General features: G+C 38.7%; 1 protein-coding gene across 1 annotated transcript; it reads right to left on the bottom strand.

The window, feature by feature from the left end:
• Positions 1 to 2883: 2883 nt before the first annotated feature.
• GJA1 (gap junction protein alpha 1) lies at positions 2884 to 16066 on the bottom strand. The gene is made up of 2 exons (XM_047860614.1): positions 15856 to 16066; positions 2884 to 5807 (listed from the first exon to the last, which is right to left on the bottom strand). The coding sequence occupies exon 2, from the start codon at positions 5789 to 5791 to the stop codon at positions 4643 to 4645; it is 1149 nt and encodes a 382-aa protein (XP_047716570.1). The 5' UTR covers positions 5792 to 5807; positions 15856 to 16066; the 3' UTR covers positions 2884 to 4642.
• Positions 16067 to 17741: the final 1675 nt, after the last annotated feature.

Here is a 17741-nt window from a genome sequence, read left to right as displayed (position 1 = left end):
AAAGAATTCACTTTAAGACTTTAATAAGCCCCCAAACTTCATTATTTTGTTCTCCCTCCGAGTACAAAGCACAGATGTTTTGGCATGTTGGAATTTGAAGTTTGGAATTTTTAGGAGAGGCAGTGTGTGGGCAGAAAACTAGCATCCTGGGCAGGTTGAGGTTCTGCAATTTTCTCAAAATAAGGTAAAAGAACAGCCCAGGGCCTGGAAACTTAAGAGAGATTCACAAGTGTTAGTGTGTTAATGCACTGAACCAAATAAGGGCACTGAACTTCTTCCCAATATTTGAAGACATTAGACAACCATACCACTTTTAAAAATAGGCAGCATAAGCTTGTATATAAAATTATAAAATTCTGAAGTAAAACAATGGCAACATAAAATCTATGATTATCGGGGCACCTGGGTGACTCAGTCGGTTAAGTGTCTGACTTCGGCTCAGCTCATGATCTCACGGTTTGTGAGTTCGAGCCCCGTGTCAGGCTCTGTGCTGACAGCTCAGAGACTGCAGCCTGCTTCAGATTCCATGACTCCCTCTCTCTCTGCCCTCCACCATTCATGCTCTGTCTCTCTCAAAAATAAATAAACATTTAAAAATAAATAAATAAAATATATGATTATCTAACAAAAGACTAGCGAATTTCACATAAAAGCAGAGGCTTTGTTTAAAATAGTTTCCTAGTGTTTACAGAATAAGAAATACTGTTATAAGACTCTAAAAAGGACCTCGGAGTTTCTCTTCCCTATTCCTTTCTAACATGACCATCCTCTCCCCCATTTCCACTCAATATTAAATTTTTTTTCCCCTGGCAGACTCTAGAACTGCCCTGTCCAATATGATATCCACTAGCCACATGTGGCTATTTAATTAACATTTAAATTAATTCATTTCTTCAGATTCACTAGCCACATTTCAAGGGCTCAATAGACACATGTGGCTAGTAGCTATCATAGTGAACAGAATAAAACATTTCTACTACCACAGAAAGTTCTACTACTTCTAGAAGATTCAAATTTTTATTTAAATATTTATTTTTGAGAGAGCGTGGGGGGAGGGGCAGAGAGAGGGAGACAGAGGACCCAAGCAGGCAGCACAGAGCCTGATATGGGGCTCAACCCCACAAACCGTGACGTTATGACCTGAGCCAAAAGTCAGACGCTTAACCAGCTGAGCCACCCAGGTGCCCCTCAAATTTTAATTTTTTAAGCATGAAATTTTATGCAAAAAAGTATCTAATATTTGTGGAATGAAACTGCATATTTTCTCATAGTTTTTAAACACAAGTCAATTTAATTTTTAGTTGTGGAAAGCAGACAATTAAGCAAAATGAAGAGTGGAACATCTTTTTGAAAACTTCTGGAAGGAAAAAAAATAATAGATACTTCTGGAAGGATTCACATTGTAAGCTTCCTTGGGCCGGAATTATGGGGCCATTCTAAAAATCACCTCTCCTCAACAAAATGCCTGATGTGTGGTTGGTGTCTGACTCTTGACAATGATTTCCTTTGGGAATTAGAACTTCTCTGATGCATGTATACATATACAAAACTGTGTATATTTAGTACATGCTTAATTTTTTTTTTTTTTTTGTAAATAGTGAAAGCTTTAAATTTGGGAAATGTTTAGAATGCACTTTCTGAAAGCCGTAACTTGCCCTCTCACCTCCATACACCTAAATCAGAACGCTGTTTCATACCTCCACTCTCCTACTCCAACATTCGATGGTCTAATTATTTATCCATGCATATCTCATGAACCCTGCATGTGTAGGACATAGAAACACATACATTCAAATAAATAATTCATTTCTGTTTCCCATAGTAAATGCAAATACACAGAAAACTTGCTTCTTCAATAGGTTTCTCAGCCAGCCAAATGATAATACCCAAAGACATGTTGACATTACCAATTATATTGACTGGAAAACTGGTTATTAGATAATCCTTTGATTTTAGGCAAATCTCATAACCCTTGCTCATAAAAAAAAAAGAAGCAACTGAACTGGACTAGATTTCTAAATTAGTACTAATTTTATGTTCTAGTAATCTAGTTTGCTGTGGTATGTATGCAAATTTTTAAAAATTTGAAACGTGACTTATAAGTATTAATATATTTTATATACTAAAAAAAATTTTTTTTAATGTGTATTTTTAAGACAGAGCATGATCAGGGGAGGGGCAGAGAGCGAGACACAGAATCCGAAGCAGGCTCTGAGCTGTCATCACAGAGCCTGACATGGGGCTCAAACTTATGAACCATGAGATTATGACCTAGGCTGAAGTCGGATGCTTAACTGAGTCACACAGGCACTCCAATAAATTTTATATCTAAAATTATAGCAATATTATACACTGTCCAAAACTATTCTAATCCCTTTGAATGATTCAGTTGGGTGGGAGGGTGGGGTGTTAGGAATTTCTAAAATTTATTTTTTGTATTTTTCACAATGTCTTTAGGTATAAGATTCCTAGATCTATTTCATTCTTTTGTCATAGAGCATAACCACACTTAAATGGACTTTGTTCTTGGTCTTTTATCTCCAGGAGGCTCCAGTTTTAAAATTACATCATCCTTATCTTTTCATGCTTACTTTCTCTCATGTATGGATCTACCAAATTACTTAACATTACCTTATTTTAAGCTTTATCACACATATCACTAACCTTATATTCCAAATCCAACACTTATGTACTTTATCTTCTCTTAGTTGAATACCCAAAACTGTTATCAATGTTGCACTGAACCTAGCTAATGATGTTGTTTTTAGACTCCTGAAGCTTGTGAATCTTATTTGCCTAAATCATCAAAACTAATGGAAATGTCTTTGATAATTGTGAATAGATGCAATAAAAGTTTTAAAAATCACACAGGATATAGATTGCTCTCCTTATACTAAATTAAAACTTTATTGAATAAGGAACACTCTCCAGAACACATGATCTGATGGACAAGGTCTACATTACATGCAACGAAGCTGAACGTAACAGTAGTTTAACATGGGATGTCAAACCAATTAGTATTTTTCATTGTACAAAACTGTTTATGTAGCTGACACGCAAGAAGAAAAGTATGATGCTCTGCATTTTCATGAATCATCTCTGATGAGTTTTAAGAAGACATTTGAAGAAACTGGTAGATTTCTTTAGGGTAGATTTCAAATAAATTAGTTACATGTGTACTACTGAAACCTCTTGTCAACCTCTCTTGCATTCCAAATAAAGTCTTAGTGCAAACATCAAAGTTGCTGGTCACTCCAAAAGACTGTCAAACTCATAACAGAATACAAGTTCTGAACTAATGTGTATTAAGTAGGACAAAACCAAGGATACCAGTTACTGCGAAATTCATTTAGGCACACTTAAAAGCCCACTCTAAGCATTTCTTCTAAGTGTCTCACATTACTTACTAAAGCCTGTTTACAGTACTAAAATTCTATCATTCAAGCATTCATGATTACACTTCAGAAAAAGAAAATCATTCATTTCAGCAATAGCATTACTGCTATATTCTAAAAAAAAGAGAAAAAGGAAAAAAATCATAATTAACAATACCAGTATCCATAATAGGATACATGGGGAAAAAAAAACCACTTAGGGGGGAAAAAAAGTGTGCTTTACTTGCACAGCAGGAATTATAGAATGTAAACACCATATTGGCCCACACCACAAAATCCATGAGAAAGGCTCAAATTTGAACACTGTGTATGCATTATTTTCAAATCTGTATTTGTGAGTTTATACTGCATCTGCTTGTACCAATATATGACGAATAAAACACACTCTTCCACACACTTACACATAAGTGATTGTTAAATATTGAGCATGGCTTGCTTCCCTGACTCTAATTCAAAAAATGTTAAGTGACATCCCAACTGTTTTCAAAATGTTTACAGAAACCACTAAATGAATGTGAATAGTAGCTGAGGAATGATGAAACAGTGATGGCAGTTACATGTCACAACTAGATGTAAAAGAAATAATGTCCATATGACTGGCCGAGATTTGAAAATGCAATGGAAAGTCTCTTTCTGTGGGCCTTGTCTGGACTTTTAACTGATACCAAGAATAACAAATATAGTATCTCAAGCCCACTGACACCTGGAGGGTCAGGCCTAGAAAGTTTACCTTCAAAGTGCAAATTTTAACAATGGAATGTTTTAGCAGGGACATAAGGACAATCCTCCAATTTTTTCTTGATAAAAAGAAACAAGATGTCCAGGAAGCATTTTTTTTTTTTCCTGGTCAAAGTTATTTCAGTTTCATGGTAGAATAAAAAAAGTACTTATCCAAAAATATCACCCACTCTTTCACATACACAGAACTATTCTTAGGGGTGTGTGGGGGGAGAAAAAGCCCTTAGCTATGTATCACCTAATGCAACTTATATTTAGAACTACAGTTCTTTGAATCAACTACATTAAATACCAACATGTACCTCCCTTATCCCCTCCCTCTCCACCCACCTATCCCAAATACCCCCAATGAACCTAGGTATTCTAATGTCTTTGTTTTCTAAGCCTCATGAGGAAGGCTGTTGAGTACCACCTGCAATGGAACAAAATGAACACCTAAGGTGCACTTTCGACAGCACCTTTTCTCTTCTCCACAAGTGAGCAGAATCTCGATGCTCTCAAGCCTGGATCTAGATCTCCAGGTCATCAGGCCGAGGTCGGCTGCTGGCACGGCTGCTGGCTCTGCTGGAAGGTCGCTGGTCCACAATGGCTAGTGGTTGCAGTTCGTGCCCAGTAGCTAGTTTTTTGGAATTCTGGTTGTCATCAGGGAAATCAAAAGGCTGTGCATGGGAGTTGGAGATGGTGCTTCCTGCCTGCCCCATTCGATTTTGTTCTGCACTGTAATTAGCCCAGTTTTGCTCACTTGCTTGTTTGTTGTAATTGCGGCAGGAAGAATTGTTTCTGTCTCCGGTGACCAGCTTGTACCCAGGAGGAGACATGGGTGAGAGTGGAGCAGTTGGTGAGGAGCAGCCATTGAAGTAGGCATATTTCGGAGATCCACATTCTTTTGAGGGGCTCAGTGGGCCAGTGGTAGCATGGTAAGGATCGCTCTTCCCCTTCACACGATCCTTAACACCCTTGAAGAAGACATAGAAGAGTTCGATGATGTTCAAGGCAAGAGACACCAAGGACACTACCAGCATGAAGATGATGAAGATGGTTTTCTCTGTGGGACGAGAGAGGAAGCAGTCTACTTGATGAGGGCAGGGATCTCTTTTGCAGGTGTAAACGGCACTCAGGCTGAATCCATAGATGTACCACTGGATCAGCAAGAAGGCCACCTCAAAGACAGACTTGAAGAGGATGCTGATGATGTAGGTTCGCAGCAGGCCCCCTCGCATTTTCACCTTGCCGTGCTCTTCAATACCATACTTGAATTTCTTGATTTCAATCTGCTTCAAGTGCATCTCCACATTGACACCATCCGTTTGGGCAACTTTGAGTTCTTCCTCTTTCTTGTTCAGTTTCTCTTCCTTGCGCATCACGTAGAACACGTGAGCTAGGTACAACAGTGTGGGGACAGACACAAATATGATCTGGAGGACCCAGAAGCGTACGTGAGAGATTGGGAAGGATTTGTCATAGCAGACATTTTCACAACCAGGTTGCTGAGTGTTACAACGAAAGGCAGACTGCTCATCACCCCAGGCCGACTCAACCGCCGTCCCCAGTAGCAGGATTCGGAAAATGAAAAGGACAGACAGCCACACTTTCCCTCCAGCGGTGGAATAGGCTTGAACTTTGTCAAGGAGTTTGCCTAAGGCACTCCAGTCACCCATGTTGCCAGAGCACCACCTGAAAAGAAGCAGAAAGACAACTAAATGATCATAGACTGCAAATTATTAGTTAAAATGTATAACTGTTTTCAGTCAATAGTCAACATATTATTAAAGTTCTCATATCTTTCTAGCACACCCCTCCCGCCCCTGCCCCGCCAAAAAAGTGCAAACTCTTCCTGTCCCATTTTCCGCCTGCAAAGATGTCTCACAATTTTCTTGAAGTAAGGTAAGTCTTAGAAGCAACAGAGCCGATGTGCCTGGTAAACTGCAATCTTAACTGGCAAAGATGTTACTTGCTCAACCACTGCCCTACCATGTGACTTGAGAAACTGTCTATGCTAAGTGCCTCTGCTTATTTTATCCATCTGGTAAGTGACAATAGTTTTCGCCAGATAGGCTTGTATCTGGATGCATGCCTTAGCAAAATGCTGATGGATGGTATTCGAAAAGTATGGGTATTTAAGAACTGAAGTAAGAACACCCATGAACACATTTATACACAAGCTATTCCCAAACCTTAATGCTATTATACAGCATTTTATTCCTAACTACTCTGAAATGTTTCACCTTGCTATTTCAAGTGTAATTTGTGTATATTCTATATTACGGTCATTTATACTTCTGTTTCTTCTTAAGCAGTGATTTATGTGGTCCAAAAGTCTGTCTTCTTCCCAGAGAAAAGTATAGTGTACTAAAATACACCATTTTGACACACTGTCATTATATGCAGGGCACTTCTTTCAAAAAAGCAAAGAGTAAATAAATGCACATTACATTTCAAGTAAAAGTTCAATTTGTCTCACTCCTATTAGACCACTTTAAAGTGTTATCTCTAGCAAAAATGATTGGTTTTCATCTTTTGATTGCTGTAGACTTTCAAGTTCACTTACCAGGCTTTGGGTCCTCAGCCGATATACTAGATTTAACTTCCTATCAATAGCTAGGTATCTTAAGCCTAGCACTTCCCCATTGCTGGGGATGAGAAATAGATCCAACTCTGTAGAGATCTCAACATGGATCCCAAAAGTTATTTATATAATTCGATTGATACCTCTGTCAATAGCTCCTTCATTTAATTGATGGAAGTTGAGCTCTTAGGGGTATAGGAAATATTTAACTATTACTAGAGCCACAAGACGACTTATGATCCCAAGGCCAAGGATTTCTAGGGCACCACACTAGTTTTAAAATTATAATAAAGCTGGATTAAGGCTAGAAATGTTCTCATGCTTTCATACAGTTAAGACTGCAAGGGCTGAAAGCTGGGAAGAAATGAGTAACATTACACGTGGCAGGCATAGAGAATACAGTCTAATTTTCACCAGAGTAGTAACTGGAGAGTTACAAAAGTAAGAAGTGCTCAAAGATTATTTAATAATCAAAAACAAGCTAAGCAAAGTCTTTCCAGGAGCTTCATAATAAATTTTAAACAGTGTAACTGAAAGTAGGATTATATAGGCTTCTTAGAAATAGAAATATGTTCATTATCTGAATATAAAAGCTTCTCATTGGGGCGCCTGGGTGGCGCAGTCGGTTAAGCGGCCGACTTCAGCCAGGTCACGATCTTGTGGTCCGTGAGTTTGAGCCCCGCGTCAGGCTCTGGGCCGATGGCTCGGAGCCTGGAGCCTGTTTCCGATTCTGTGTCTCCCTCTCTCTCTGCCCCTCCCCCGTTCATGCTCTGTCTCTCTCTGTCCCAAAAATAAATAAACATTGAAAAAAATAAATAAATAAATAAATAAATAAAAAATAAAAGCTTCTCATCTGGAATTGAACTATGAGCCACTTTCTCCTTGTAGGAAGTTAATGAAATCCAAGGGAGTCGTCTTCCCCACCATGCAACATTACAGTGCCATTTAATGCCTATCCCTCCAAGGGAAGTGAAGAAATGAAATGGAAATCTGGCTTGGGATTTCCCAGATGGAACAGAGAAGAGATGGCAGATCTGTAAAATGAAACTATGTGCCAGCTATCTAAATCAGCAGTCGATGGGTATCTTTGATGGCAACCCAAAGAATGCTGAAGGAAGACGGGGAAGTGGGTAGGCAGATCACAGAAGTAATGCTTTTCCAAGGGTCATTAAAAAGGGGGCTTCCCTTCCACTTTTGGGAAGGGCCATTTTAGATTCTGAAGTGACACGTTAGACAGTGAAGCTGATGTATGGAAAGAGCAGTCAAAAAAGAACAAAAGGAAAACAAAAACAAAAAAACAAAGACTTATAAGGTTACAAAAAGAGTTAGAGTCCAGGGGAGGCTCAAAGTGATAGGAGTAATTTAGCTTTGATGGACAGTTTAATGGTGAGAGAACATAGAAAAAAAACCCTACAATTTAGCAGAAAATAGTACACTGGGAATGAAGAAGTACAGTCCATGAGGGTCAAACAAACAAAACAGAATTTTTGGAGCTATATCAGTAGATAGTTTCTATGTGATGATGTGTAAATTGGCCTTAATTCTGTTTGCAGAGAATTACAATATTTTGCCAGTGTCATCTGCTTTTGCTCAATACTCCAATTGCCGGGGGAAAAGGGGACCACAAAAACAATCAACTATAAAATGATAAACTGTCTGCAAACATCTCATCATACTCACCCAATGATGGAGCTCAAGACAAACTTAACATGTTTAGATATTACCAGGCACACTGAAAAGTTGTCATTTTGGTCAGTGCTTCATCATTATTCAAAGTAAAATATGATTATGTAGATGCTTGTGGAAATTAAGTACTAAGTTCCAGTACATATTATGGAAAATAAAATTCAACTTTCATGTAATTCTGAGATTCCCAAAAACAACCCCATAGTGCAACAGTATGTGAATTGGGTCACTGGGCAGTTCACTAGGTAATAGTTCTTTATTAATACACCAGCAACGTAACTGCAAAGTTGTCTTTTCTTTAAGCACCCACGCAGTTGTCATTTGCATTAATGAGTTTACTCTTTCATCTGAATAAGATGAATTATCCAATTGGACACCCAGTATCCTGTATCCTGTCATTACCACTCTCACAGAGACCATCAGGTAATGTTTAATGCGATGGCTTATAAGCTTGTGATTTTCAAGGAGAGGTAACAAAAATAGTTACTTTTTCCGGTAGTTGTTCACTTTGTTTTGAGTCAAAAGTTCTATCAACTAGTTGACCCTCCCCCATTAGTATTTTCATTTTTCCAAATCTTAGTTAAAAAATTAATATTTTTTTAATAAAGAATGGGCATAATTATGTTTACTGAATCCCTGGCATTGATTTACAGACTGTATACCTCATTCATATTTACCATCATAAGACAGGTATATTCCTTATGTGATATAGGAGAAAAACACAGGAGCTGAGTGTACTTCATGTATATTCATGCCTTCACCTCTAGGTTCCCAAGCTGGGACTTTATATGTAGAATAAGGTCTAGGTTAAGGAGTTAATGCAAAATTTTCATTAGAAGCAAATGCTTGACAGCAGCTGAATCATCCTTGTCTTCTGTGTACCATGTCAGGTCAGGTCACATTTTTTCCCGTTGCTCTTTATGGCCCTCTAGACTAGAGGCCAAAAGCCATGGGCATCCAAGCATGACCTCTCCAAGGACCCCCTGGACCCTCTGCAGTGGTTCCTGAACCACAATCATTTGGTAACATTTGTTGAAAATATACATTCCTGGCACTCACCAGCCTGACTTAATCTGATTGGGGGGTGAGGGGCAGGAGGGGAATGCAGGGAAATTAGTTTTTGGTTTTGGTTTTTGGTTGGGTTTTTTCGGTGTTTATTTTCTTTTTTAAAACATATGCACCAGGTGATTCTGAAGTTTCAGGCCAGGAGGCAAACAATGGTTCCTTGACATTTTTGCTGCTTATTCAAAATATTTAGGATTGGAGAAATGTTAGAAGAGCAGAAAGGAAAAGAAAATCTAAAAAGGCCAAAGGGGTGGTCCAGGATGAGGAGCAGAGGCTCTCTGGGCATCTGGGAACTGAGCTCCCCCTTCACTGAACCACCCTGCGTCACTCTACTTCCATCAGATGCTCCCCAAGAGCATAAAGATCCAAACACTTGATTCAAAATGAAAAGAAAGCTTCAATTTTAAATTACTTTTGAGTGTCCCTTTTGCCAGGCCCTTAAAAACAAATCACCATGCCAAAGCTGTAGTCAAGTCACTCCATGTCATTAATGCCCTAGTAATTGTTAGGAAAATTAGAAAATATTTTCATTTTGATTTTAGAGAATTTCACAAGTGACGGCTGTAATGAGTTTAGAGTAAGGACTTAAGTAAAGTTAAATAGGATTAAGAACTAAAGTGAGACTTGATATCGATCACCTTTCAGTGATTGAAAGTAAGCACTTAAAGGAAAAATAAAATCACACGGGCTAAAAATGTGTAAGAAAATGACTATCGAAGTGCCTGATAAAAATCATTTCATAGATTTATCTGGGGGAAAGGGTAATGCAGTGTGTGTGTTTAATATACTAAGACCAAAAAATTTTAAGCCGCTCAAGCTAAAATGTAAACGCTCCTGAGGTTTTAAACTTTTGTAAGAACCCCTGTCCCTTGCAGTAAACGTCCTTGACTGAGCTCAGTTGCGACCATTCCTCTACAGTCACAACAGCCAGATGTTCTTTGGTAATATTCATATCCACACATAATTAACATAACTCACATTCATACTGTCAGCAAATACTATAGGCTTTATCTTCCCCCAAAACCCAGACTGATGGAGTCTCCCCACCACTTAGCCTGATCTCAGCCATCATCACCTCCTCAGGTTTCAGGTCACTAGCCTAGTCACCCTGCTTGCCAAACTATTCTCCTCCAACAGCCAGCCAATCTTGAAAGAAAAACTAACAAGTTGATCTGCCTTGATCAGCTCTGCTCTGTCTATGCGGTTCACCTTGTCACATCTGTAGGTCTCAGTTCTGGTCTCACTTCATCAGCCAGCCCTCCAGTCCTGTCACTTCCTATTTCCCTTTGTCCTGTTTTTGTTTCTTTAATGGTCTTTAGCTCTACTTGACAGGTTTTATATGTATTTACCTGTCTGTTGTTTGTCTCTCTCCAGGACAAGGACTTATTACCGTCTGCTTTCTTCAATCAGAATGCAAGCTCCACAAGGGGGTTTGTTCACTGTGGTCTCCACAGTACCCAAAAAGGCACCAGGTTCCATTCACCAGTCTTGTTGTTTATTACCTCTTTGGGATTCTCTTACATATATCCCAAACTTCTGAAGTTTCAAACTAATTTTTTCTTTACATTAGTTGCATAGTATTTAAAAAAAAAAAAGTACTGTCAGCATCTCATATGCAGACATTAAATTTTCAAGTGATAATTGCTAAAACAGAAAACTGTCTGTTGAAACAATATGCTTCAAATGACTCCTGAGCAAGCAGTAAGGACTGATATAAGTAAAAATGTTCCTTAACAAAGAGCTTCTTGAATTTATTACACAGCACAGTAATTTGGGATTCTTGCAGAACTGCGTCAGGTATCAGAGATGTTTATTCAGTCTATTATGTTGTTACAGGTTAAGATATTAAACAACAAACTTGTGTTGTCATCCCCCTTCTGCTGTATTCTCACTCTGCACACTATGTGGTGAGAATAAATAACACCACAGTGCCGAGAATAAATAACACCATAGTGTCTTGCCCGTTTAAACTTGTTTTTACTTTAAGAATGACAAATCTTGAGGTAGGGCTGGGGCTCTGAAGGGGAAGAGCAGCAGCTGATATTAACCCTGGTTCACATAACACCTCTAAGTAGCTTGAGTCTATGCAGGCATTGAATGATTTGAATCCAGTACCATGGTAAATATTCCCAGTTCATTAAATAATACACAACCTTTGCTTCCTCCTATCTGCAGGATTAGCCTAACTCTGTAGTGTATCAAACCTATTCCATTTAAATACCTATTCTATTTAAAAAGAAGCATACCATTATATTTCCTCAGCTTTCATGTGAGCAGAGAACTGTGTAGTTTTGGGGGGACAGGGGCTACAAGACTTTCTTTCCTTGGTTCCCTCTTCACCACATAGTCAACCTACATCAGCCTCCATAGAACAATGAGATGAGATAGGGGTTGAGGGACTCCAAAGATAGTATGATACCTATCACATAGAGATACCCTCTCCCCCCCCCCCCCAGTTCAATGGCTACCACTCAACTCCCCCACTAACAGGAGTGCCTCATGGTCACTTTAGGGATGCCAGAAGAAAAACCTTAACCAAGTCAGAAGCTGCAAGCTGAAAGCCATGTTCTTCTACTGTGAGGTGACAGACAAAACAAAACACAACTTCTATAAGTTCTTGGTGTTCTCCTCCACTTACCTCCAAATTGACTATTTTTATTGAATAGCCTGGTTATTTTGTCATCACATAAATACACCATTAGGGTACTCACAAGTGTATTGATTAAGAACAGTCTGTTTTCTTCAGTAAGCACTGAATAAGATAACTCTTGCACTTGAAAGCTCATAGTAAGAGCTAATAAAGTTTAGCTAGTATTCTTTAAAAGATCTTTAGATATAGATATAGCTCATTTATTTTATCTTGGAGTATTTTTTTAGCAAAATAGCAGCTAGGAAATGATTAACATTTTCCTAATGGTAAACAATTAGTTTTTAAGATGCTCTTGTAATGATTACAATATTGCTATTTTAGCAATTCCCTACAGATCTAGAAGGAAGAATTTACCCTTTATCAGCTGTTAGGGAAAAAAAGAAAAAAATCATGAAGAACATCTCCTGTCTTTGTTTCTATTTGAGGGCATCTTCCTCAAATAATTAAAAGAGCCATATTCTATAGAATGTATCTAGCTCACAGAAGTTGCTTTAGAAAAACAAAACAAACAAAAAACCCCCATTCCATTTCTATATTACTCTGAATTTTAAACATTCCATAAAATCTGTATTTTCTAGAAATTACTTAGAAAGCTAGGGAAATTCGAATATGGACATTATGGAAAATTTTAAGGCTAAAGCCATTGATATACATATCTCACCATGGTTTGTGTTTTCATTTTGGCAAAAAATAATATGTACACACATAAATGGTGAATTTAGACAGGCAAAGTGAAAAATTTAGGTAGTTATCACAAGGATCCAAAAAACAAAACAAAACAAAACAAAACAAAACCCCACACAACCACCACCACAGAATTCACACAATTAACCTCCCATGAAGGAAAAAAACTCTGGGGATTTTTTTTAAACTGGACTTACCTATATTGAATATTGACCTTAATCATAAACACTAGATAACTACTTTTCCCTTCAGAGCTGAACTGGTATCTGTGGATAAGCTCCAACAATCTATTCAAACAACCTAGAATCTTGGAGGGAAGTCAGAACAGGAAAGGTGGAGTACGAGGTATTAATCACTGGTGACTTTCCTATCATTCTCTTCCCTCGGGTATCATATATAAAAGGCTCTGAGACTTCATACCAAGCTACACCTCTGGATATTATAAAAGGAAGGAATGCACTGTATCATGAGTTTCCATCCTTCTCTATGCAGGAATTGGAAACATCTAAGTAAGAAAACAACTTTCAATATCTGAAAACGCACCCGTTAAAAAGATGCTTGCTAGAGAGTATCTTTGGAACCTTGTTTCCCGGAGTCAGCAATGAAGGAATCACACGGGAAAGGCTGAGAAATCCAGTGGATGGGGCAGCTGTGGTGATAAATTCTAAAAGGCATTAGAAAAATGTGGAATCTGTTTAAAATGTGAAGAAAGTAGGAGCACAGCAGTACCACTGCATTTTCCACGCAAAGGACAGGTGACAGCTATACCCCTGACTTTGGGAAGTACAAAGCATCACATACATTGCCAGGACAGAATGTACTCCTGTTACTGGTATAATTTCCAGTCAATTCGGCCTACCTAGAAAAATTACACTTCCGAGTTATTTTCTAACCAGTTTATTTCATTATGTGAAATGGAATTAATGAGACTTCTGCATTAATACAGGCTTTTATTTTCAACAATCTTTGTACAGAAAGTAAAAATCAGGCTTCCTTAAGAAATATCTATTCTTCAAATTGCAACGGGGCACTTGGTGATCAAGTGTGCCCAATTTTCCGGGGGGGGGGGGAGATTAAGCATGTTTTTACTACTAACTTGGTTCGTGAAGCAAAAGAAATTAAACTCATTTCCAAATAAAACCAAATATATTTTACCAACAATTTATAGGTCTCCTCTTCCCACCCCCACTTAGCACTTGTAAAGAGAGATACACACTTGCCCCAGGGTGAGGGTTAGTGTGAGGCTGGTCAAGGGGAGATTATGATAAACTTTATCAGAAACGCTCAGTAAACATTTGGATGCCTAGGTGGATTTATGGGCAATCCGCTGCTCGGAACTCAAGGTTTGAGTTTCCGAATCCTGTACTGATTCGCCTCTGGACACGTCATTAGCTCTTTCCTCATTTCATTATCCTCCCCCCGCGCCCCCCCTTCCCATTCTTGGGAAGTTTCGAGAACTTGCAAGAGTTACAAGTGCAATATGAGCACGGTAATTCCCGAGGTACTCAGACTGCTTTACCAACGTTTACACAGTAGGACTCAGAAAAAAAGGGGAGGGGGGGAGAGGGAAGGGAAATTGGATTGACACGTTTAATTGAATTAATCGTTTGCTCTTCTTTTACCATTTGGCACGCAGTCCATCTGCCCCCGCTCTGCTCCCCCTCCCCTTCCTTTTCAGTGGCGGAACGAGGACCTGCGCTCGGTTTGGCTGGTAAGGATTTCAGGGAAATGTCTTAGCAAACCTCTCCAAACCCCGGAGCTCGGGCAGCGCAGGAGCCCGGAGCGAGCCCGACAGATGCTAAGATGGCAGAGGCGCCCCGCGCCACCCCCCCCCCCACCCCGCCCCTGGCCTCCGCAGAAGCTTTCATTTTTATTTGCTTTTCAGCATTCGCCGGTGCAAATACTTCAAACTGTAGGGTCGCACTAAGAATTTAAACTAATTACTTTGGCCTGTGAAGTGTGAACAAAATCCTTAGCAAGCACCAAAATGCATGGTTGCATTTCTGGATAACAGAATGTGTTACCAATAGAGCATTTAAGGAACTGAACCCTTCAAAATAACAAATCAACATAATCACTGCCTACTGGCAGCACCCAAGCTGCTCCAACCCAAAGTCGCTCCAGAGCTCTTAAGTCTGTTACAGGTTCGGACGGACGTAAGAGGGGCATGAGTCGGGGGGGGGGTGGGGGGGAGGGGGGAGAGGGCGGCTAGCTCCCTTAAGGCGATGTTTAAGAAATTTTATTTTATTTCATATTCTTTCTAGGAGTTTCAGTGTTAGGAGACGGTTTTGAAAATGCACCCTGGCATTCACTTTTTTCTAAAAGTTTCTTCCCTTCAAATGCTTTGTGAGTAACCACCCATTCAAGGGATTTCATCTGCTGAGTTGCCAACGTGGTCGAGTAAAAAAGGTGCTTCTCCTAGGGTCTCAAATCTTTCCAAAGTGGTTGCTAACATAAAGTAACTGTTTTAAAAACCTCAATATTACAACTCTGATTTTTATATCTTTTTGTTTACTGAGGAAAATTCTAGGAAGGGACCACGTGGAAGTCAAGTAACCGCAAGGTCTTAACAAAGCACTTTGTTAAGAAGTTTGCTTTGCAGGGCTATAGAACATCAATCAAGATTTACATATGAAAAAGCACATAGTGTAGAATTCTATAGCAAGCACGCTAAGCAAATTTGCACTTTGATTTTTGTGATGTTGTCAGTCAAATCCCCAACCCAGGCCAACCCCCCCCCCCCAAGTTACAAAGCACCTAGACTATTATCGACTCCAGAAAAAAGAAAAATTATACTCTAAAATGAAGAACCAAATATCCAGTAAACTAGTGCTTCATTCCAATTGGAAAAGTTTGAATCTTATTTTACCTGTTGCATTGTTAGGAACTTTTCAACAGTCAAGAAAATAAATACTGAACGCTCAGTTTTAAATTTAAAACTACAGACACATTTTCAAGTTCACCATTCCATTTACAGTACCATATCAAAGCTCCATTTAATAAATTTTCAAACTTTAGAAAACTTTTACTTAGAAAAAGAAACGAACAGGTAAAGTATTTTTTTAACTTACTCTTTCTCTTAAAAGAAGTAGGCACGCCAAGTGATTGAACTCCTTGGAGGATGAAGTAAAATGAAAAAGCAAGTTCAGGCACTCAGACCTGTCTATTTAAAGTTTAAAAGTCTGCTGCTGCTTGGTACTTTCTTCACTCCTTCCCCCTAATGAAAGAAAAGTGCTGATACCTCGTAAAAGCTTTTTTCTAATTGGAGCACAGAGCTTTTAAAAGTTTCAAGCCACTGACTCAACGAGGAGGAGGGGCTGAAGAAGGGGAGGGGCAGAGGAAAGGCGGGGAGGAGAGTGGAGGGGAGGCCGGTGAACGTGGAAGGGTTGGGGAGAAAAGGCACTGAGGAATAGCCAGGTTGAGATCAAGTTGTAGTTTAAATTTGCTGACGAGAAAAATGGAAGAGCATTAGAGGCGTGAATGTCACTACTTGTAGTTACTCTTTATAGATAGCAATTACTGGTTTTAGTTAGTGCTTGTTTCACCAAAAGTCCAGGGATAATAAAAAGTTCTCTATTTTATAATATTACAGTCTTTTCTCAAATTATATATATTGCATATTTTGTGTTGCAGTAAATAAAAATGGTGGAACAGAGTATAGCCAGTGCAGACTTGTTTCATATTGGCCAAGGTGTGTGAAGTTAAAGGTGGGTGTGAGTTATTTGATGATCTAATTCCTTTCCTCTTAAGTGGGGACAATTAACAAAGGAAATGGTGGGATGGGAGACAGACATTGCAAAAATGAATATACATGGTGGTATGCTCATCCTAAATCTACCTTCCAACCCCCCTCCCCCAACTGCTTTGAATTTTTTACTCTTTCCTTCAGTGTAGCAAACACTATATTTATAACTGTATTATATATAAAATATTTTAATTTTGAAATTGTGGTATCTTACCTGTATCAGATCTTTGAGGAACTGAAAATTTATAGTATCTCAGTCCCATTCATGGCAACACATTAAAAAATCAATATCTTCTGTAGTGAGATGTCAGGATTTTTTTTAATGAAGTATTCATATGATAAGTTGGCATTAAGTGGGTCCCCAAATTATTGACCCTCCTGGTGACCATCTCCCTCTCCTAAACGCACTGTAGAGTTTTCTGCCCAATGACAGTAAAGCTGTGCATATAATTTTTGTGTATGTGCACAGAACTTTTATGTGATTTTCCTCCACTTCCATGGCCTTCCCTCTTTGGCGCTCTGCATTAATGTTTATAATAACCTGAGTCATGTTGCCTCATTCTTAGAGTGGGTAGCTCTTTTGAGGACTCCCCAGATGCCATACCAGAGGGCTGCGGTAGGACAATTCCCCATAAACAGGCTTCAGTGATGCTCCTGAAGTTGGGCAGGGAAATCTCTTGGCCATTATTTTCTGGAAACAAAGCAAACTCATCCAGCCTTGATATTCCTTACTGTTTTCTCAGTAATACAAATACCAAGAAAAAGGAGATGAGAAATATTTCTTGACAGATACATTTCCCTAAATATACTTTCATTAAAATGATTAGAAAACACCTTTTGAAATATTGTAGTTTTAAGACACAATTTTACTCTCGTTTGTTGGGCTATACTATTTCCAAGTGTACATTTTCTTTAAGTTAAAGAAGGGAAATAAAGAAATTGAAATCTAACTTTCTTGTCTCCAAGGTCAGCAGCCCATGAATATGTTTTGGTTTTGTATTTATATTGTCCTTTCCTTTAAATGAGCCTAAGGTGTTGTCCTAACTAAAAATTATTTTATTCAATTCAGAACACATTCTGAATTCTATTATAAGAAAATCTGTTTTTCCTCTTGAAAAAAAGAAACCTATGCTTCATTTAGTTTACATAACTATGTGTTTTACCTTAGTGAAATTGTTTATCAAGTACAATTATTACTGAATTTGTCCATTT

Source organism: Prionailurus viverrinus, chromosome B2, assembly GCF_022837055.1.
Source record: "Prionailurus viverrinus isolate Anna chromosome B2, UM_Priviv_1.0, whole genome shotgun sequence".
In the NCBI taxonomy this organism is placed as follows: domain Eukaryota; kingdom Metazoa; phylum Chordata; class Mammalia; order Carnivora; family Felidae; genus Prionailurus; species Prionailurus viverrinus.
Note: the sequence above shows the minus strand (reverse complement) of the source record. Positions and strands in the feature narration are given on the sequence as shown.